A 6725-nucleotide genomic window follows, 5' to 3' on the forward strand; every position below is an offset into this window, starting at 1 on the left:
AATGTGCAATGAATAAAAGGATCTAAAGACTTTTTTTTTAAAAAAAAAAAAAAGTTTTCAATGCAATTATATGATGTTAAATGCTAAAACTATGCAATACTAACTAAAATGCAAATGAATGAAAAATCAAGATGTTTAGTTATATTTTTTGAAAAATTTTCTATGCAAATAAAAGAAGTGCTATGAAAAATCAAAAGAAACAAATGCAAACTACTACAAAAGAAAATGCAAAACTAATAAAAATGAAGACTAAAAACGCTCAACAAATGAACCCCAATCAAGGTTATTGGACACTTAATTACTGGAGAACTAATTTCTTAGCTCCTCGGCAACGACGCCACTTGAAATAATACCCTTAATTTGTCACTTTGAGGTTATTCTAAAAATTAACTGAATTAATACAATATAGTACACAATCTGGGTTGTATTCACTTTGAGGAGCCGAAATGAATTAAATCCTAGTAAATAAATACAAGTAACCTAAACTATAAAAAAAAGATTGATTTGATAATTGCTAATTAAATATCATGAAATAAATTGAAATTAAAATACTTTTTAGTTTTTATATAAAAGTGATTAAAATGAATGAAGATGAAAGAAATAAAAATGAAACACACGAATAACAATGATAATAATCAATCTTCTAATTCAACAACACAGGTAATCCTCACTCCAAAAGATACGAGTTAAAAAAATAAATTAAGAATTATAATTAAGCTTTTAATCCATCAATCGAGCCGTCTTGAATTGCTAAAAAATATTTTCCTAAAATCCCAACTTACTAACTGTAACCAGAATAGTAAAATGGGATTAAGGATGCTAAAAACAAATGCTTCATTAGAACTCTTAAATCCAAAACAACAAAATTAAAGCTAGCAAGAAACAATATGATCCAAGATTCCAAGCCATCTCAGAAAATCACAATACGTTAACTCTAAAGTCAATACAAATGTCATAACCACAATATCAATTATATTCTTGAAAACTTATAATACCCGATTCGCTTAAAACGGGTCGGGTATGATATTATAAGATCTGAATATATTCAATTAATAATAAGATCTGAATAATATTTTGATTGGGATTTGGGTTTATTGAATTAAATGAGGAGTATCATTATTAAATGAGATTTTAATGGAGGCTCAAATGAAGAAATTAATAATTAATTTTGAATTTTAATAATATCTTAATTGGGATTTGAATATATTAAATTAAATGAGAAGTATCATAAAATAATATGTCAATTGGGGTTTAAATGGAGAGATAAATAATTAATTTTGAATTTTCATATGTTTCCCCTAAATTTCACATCTTTAATTCAAATACAATATGAAGGAATAAAAAAAACACACTTCTATAAAAAAAAAATCTTGAGCTATCTTAAATAATACAATTTATTAGAATTTAAAATTAATTAAATATTTTAGTTCGTGCATCGCACGGGGGAGAAATTTCTAGTTATAATTGAAATTAAAGCTATAAACAGCCCAATGTCAAATGCTAAATAGTGATCCAACCATAATAATCTCCAAATATAATCAGATCAAACAATACAAATTTTTTAATAATCAGAATAATTATCCTAAGACCTAAGAATTGTTAAACAATAATTAGACAGGAAATTAAAGTAACTAAAACTTCTCTCTTGGATGATCCAAGCTCCTGCCATTGTTGTTGAATTAGAGAATCATGAAACTCTAACCACAATTAGCCATGAAAGTTGTTGTAATCAATATTCTGTTGCGAGCTTCCGTGGAGGAGACAATGAAACGGTGATGGCGGGTTGGGTTGATGGAATGTGAAGTCTCGTGTTCTTCTGCCTCGCGTCCAGCTCTCTTGCTGCCGTCGGCTGCTCGTGTCTGCATCTCGGCTTTCTGGTTCTGTCGTGCCCAGGAGAAGAAGAAGGTGAAGCCGCCTTGGTCCTTCATTTGGTCCTTCCTTTGGTCGCTCACGCTACTGTCGCTCATTGGTCCTTCATTTGGTCGCTCACGCTACTGTCGCTCCAGGTCCCTGTGCGCCGTCAAGATAAAGAAGATGATGATTTGAATAGTGCCGTCGCCCCTGTTCTGTTCGCGTCTCCTTAATATGATGATGAATATGAAATTTTAGGGTGGGAGCTATTTATTTTTTTCTCTTTTTATTTATTTATTTTGATATATATTTTTAAATCTTCCAAAAACCGACAATCAAAATTCAAGAATAAGGTAGTATTAATTGTCCTTAAAAATCAATTAATCATAATTAAACCAAAATATGATAATTTTGCCCCTATAAAATAATAATTCAAAATAAAAAATATTAAATCAATTAACAATCAATTAAGGCCAAAAGGGACCAATTAAGGTGACAAAACCCATATAAAAGATATCAAAATATATAAAAATAATTCAGTTTGTCATGGTGGCAATTAAAAGATAAGAAGAGTGAGATTTGGAAAAGTAATCCTTTGGAGGAAGGGGTCTGAGAGTCACAAGCAAGTGCAAATATCTTGTGGGAGTCTTGGTGATGGAATGGAGTGTTTAAAGCAAGTTAAACAGAAAAGAGATGGTTCAAATTAAAGCCATATATTTGTATAATAATGTTAAAAATTGAGAAAGGTATGATATGGGGAAGAACAAAAAAGGAAAGTAGAAAAGCAATGAGTTGAATAACTAATTTGGAAAGAAAAAAATAGTTAAATTAGTTATTTGTCACTAACGTGTATTGGTTTTCTAAACTCTCTTTTTTAATCATGTGCTTTAAATGATTGCTTCTAACCCTTTACAATCGATAAGAATATTTTGAAGAAAGATAGAGATAAATTGAATTGAGCTTTTATATTTGTGATCAAATCTAACCTCATAACTAGCTCTTATATTAAGGAATAGAAAAAAATGCATGATTTTCAGTAGAAATGTACGCTATGCTCTTATATGCACGTTGACACGGTGTACCTGCTAATATTGGGGGGATTAGTGGCAAGAAAGCCAAAACACCCAGCAGAGCCATAATTATATTCACGATGAATGCCCAATAGGGGTTTCTTCTCGCTCATCAAGACGACCCGCGAATATGGGTCAGAAAATTTATTAGCGGCTAAACATGTACGAATAAACCATATACCGCTCTTTGACCCAAAAAAAAAAAAACATACCGCTCCAATCCCAAACACTAATTATTGACATTGGCCCTCTAAATTTTGTTAAGCATTACCATATGTGATTAATGCATGGTGCAACAATTACGAATAGAATGAATTTAAAATTCAAAAGATTGTAATTATCGTAATATAATTACAATTACCATAATTACTGTAAATCATTGTACTTACTTGAAATACACTCCACCAATGCAATCCCAAGGACCCTGATGCATGATTGGCGTTCACGTTGTTCCAATTCTTCCCTCGTCGTGGCCTGCTTCTTCTTCATAACTCTAAAATACCCTTCCAAGTTCCAAACAAACAAGCCACGAACATTTTTTTTGAAAAAAAAAGAGTACTGAATTTGGGAGACCATGTATATGTTGCAAATTAATGGTCAACGAGAAGTTGCCTTAATGACAGCGCTACTCATCACACCTTGGATGAGGTAGAGTTGTTATAAGAAGATTAACATGTATATTGCTATAAGAAGATTAAAATGTACGATATGAAGGCTTGTTTGGATACAACAGGGCAGAAACTAGTCATGATTATTGCAAGCATGAAATCACAAGAAATAAAGGACAACGTCGTACTTACAGTGATAAAGAAGTTTAACAACGAAATGTCGATGAGGAAGATCAGTACTTGCGAAAGCACAAGGGGCTACTGCTAAGAGATGCAGAGGAGACAGCCCATTCTTATTGTGCATGATGGTCATTTCTTTCAGATGATCTTTATAAAGGTGAACTATTTCGATTGCTACATCTGCGAAATCAGAGCAAGCCCACCATATATATGCACTTGAATAAATAATACATTAAAACACGATCATAATATATGAAAAAATGTATATTTTTTTTCTATTTACCAAGATGCCCATGTGCTATTGCACAGTGAAGAACGGTATCATCGTTGTCCCTCCTTAAACAGTGAGCAAAGTCAGTTGAAGAAACTCCAGGGCTCGCCATATAAAGATAATGAAGCCAAAGAAAAATTTTTCTTTCGCCACGAAGAGCTGCGATGAAGAGAGGTGTCTCCCCGGCATTGTTGCGTTTAGTAATCGTGGAAGGATGGGCGCCCCCAATTTTCTTACACATTTTAATATTCTCCTCTGACACTGCTAAATGTAAAGGAGTATTCTTCATATCATCCTCAGCTTCAAGGGTAAATTTCAGCTCATCGCCATTTTCTTCCACTACTGATTGCAACAGCGGTGGCCACTTCTTATCATGCTCATTGTTATTAGTTCTCTCTCCAAAAACAAAGTCCACCATGTCTTCCACCACTTGCTCTTTCCTACCTAACACTGCTAGGTGCAATATGGTCTCCTGTCTTTGTTATTTTGTCCGTACGAAGCTCCCTTTGTTCCTTGTTTATTTTAAGGACTTCTGCCCACTTGCCAGCTCTACATAAGTTCTCCACCTTTCGATGAACGAGGTAGTTAACGATGATCTTAAAAGTGCCCATCACTGTCTCCTACACAACTGGCTTTTATGCATATTAACTAATTTTCATGATCATATATATTATGGATCATGTGCTATTTGGATAATGAATCAAGGCTAAAAGACTTTTGGGTTATAACATGTTCAATTTCAAAAGCAGAACCACTTTTGGTGCTCATGAGCACTGCAAGCTTATCATATCTGGATCACCTAAATCTTATTTGGATTATCCAGATTTAATTTCTTTTTTATTTTATTTTTTAAATAATTATTTTAATGAGTATAGAATCTAAACTAAAGACAATCTCTTAATTATTTTTTCTAGATGATTTTGTATTTAAAATAAAAAGAAACTTAATTTGATTTAGATCATTCAAATCACATAATGGTCCAAATATAATGAGTTTGGGGTGTTCATCACTCTGATAAGCACCAAAACTCATTCCTTCAAAGGTATACTTGTCACTTGAGTGACATTATGCACAGACTATTCAGTTAAACTATTTAAGGGTGTGTGTGAATTGGTGTTCAGAAAATTAGCTTTTTATTTTATTTGACTTTTACAAAATAAGTTAGGATAAAAGCAAGTTAATGTAATATAATTTACATTTGGATTAGCTTTTATAAAAAAGTTAATTTGAGAGGTTGAAACTTATTTAGATGATTAATATAAAAGCAAATTTATATGTAAAATGACTAAAAAGGATATGAATTTCACTTAAAAATACATACTTACATTATATGTTTATAATGTGATAATAGTTAGAGAATAATTAAAATTAAAATTATAAAGATAAAAGTAGTTGTTATTGAGAAAAAAATTAAAAGTATATTTTGGTTAATTAAATATATTTAATGGGCAAATATGAATATAAATTAAAATTCATGCAAATTATAATTCTCCATATCATTAAACATTATTAATGAATATTTCCACTTTTTGAGGAAAATAGTCATAAAAGTTCAAAACAGAATATGATGAATCCTTCCATATCATTAAATAAGCTGAATATAAAATGATCGAATAACACTACTACAAAAAAAAAATTTAACGGCGGTTAAAATGAGCTTTTTACGGCAATTTTGAGGGTGACGTCTATGCCATCAATGTAAACTGTAGAGAATTTTACAGCGGTTTAAGAACCGCCGTGGTGTGTGACTTTTCACGGCGGTTATATAAATAACCGCCGTGAAATTTTTTTTCTTTTTTAGTCTACGTTTCACCTTGTTGATCAGAATTGAATGGAAGAACAAAGTCTCAAAGGAAGGGGTCTGAAAATTAATTAACCAATAATCTCTCACCAGTTAAAAGCATTCTGATAGAGCAAACGTAGATTTTTTCTCGCCGTAATAGCGCCACTTGGCTTCACCTTCAACTGCCAAATCGAAGCCACTAAGATTTAATAAAGATAAAATCAAAGACTTAGATCGAATAAAAATCAGATCTCTTTAAAGCTAGATTAAACATCATATTTTTAACCAAAGAAAATAATTATATTAAACCACAAAAACTATGAAATCCACAGAAAGAATGGAGATGAAAAACTCACAAATAAGAATGAAGAGGATGAGGCGATGGCAACAGCAACAGCGATAGTGATGGTGATGGAAGAACATGGTGGAGATGATGGAAGCAAAGGATAAATGCCGACAAAGGTAGGAGGAGGGAGAAAATCGAGTGAAGATGGTAATGGGGACTATGAACTCTGACTCTGAAAGTGAAAACTATCACGTAATGGATTTTAAAATTCTGATAGACTTTTTATGACGGTTTGAAAACCGCTGTAAAAAATACTTTTAACGGAAGTTTTTTAAATAACCACCTTTAAAAGTATGCTTATAATTACAGTAATATCACTATCATATTTTTTATAGTGTTTTTTCTAATAATCATCATAAATTAGCGTCATAAAAACTCTTTTTTGTGGTAGTGTAAACTGAATTTTGGATATCGTGCAGGGGCAGCTACTGGGTGGGTAAAAAATTTAAGATGCATTTAATGATGGTCAACAACTTTATTTACCCACAGACGTAAAAGCAAGTAAAAGTTGAAAAGTCTACATATTTCTTTCTTGAATATGTGGGGCTATGCTTCGTTGGATTCGCATATCTGAATTGATATTAAACTCAGAATTCTTACAAATTTTTTTGGCGCG

The 6725-nt window shown here is 31.8% G+C and overlaps 1 protein-coding gene across 1 annotated transcript; it reads right to left on the reverse strand.

Annotated features, from left to right (window-relative positions):
* Positions 1-3984: 3984 nt before the first annotated feature.
* On the reverse strand, positions 3985-4398 carry LOC114745107 (uncharacterized). The gene has a single exon (XM_028933249.1). The coding sequence runs from the start codon at positions 4396-4398 to the stop codon at positions 3985-3987; it is 414 nt and encodes a 137-aa protein (XP_028789082.1).
* Positions 4399-6725: the final 2327 nt, after the last annotated feature.

The sequence above is a fragment of the Neltuma alba genome, unplaced genomic scaffold (assembly GCF_004799145.2).
Source record: "Neltuma alba isolate B1F8T4 unplaced genomic scaffold, ASM479914v2 tig00004532_pilon, whole genome shotgun sequence".
Lineage (NCBI taxonomy): Eukaryota > Viridiplantae > Streptophyta > Magnoliopsida > Fabales > Fabaceae > Neltuma > Neltuma alba.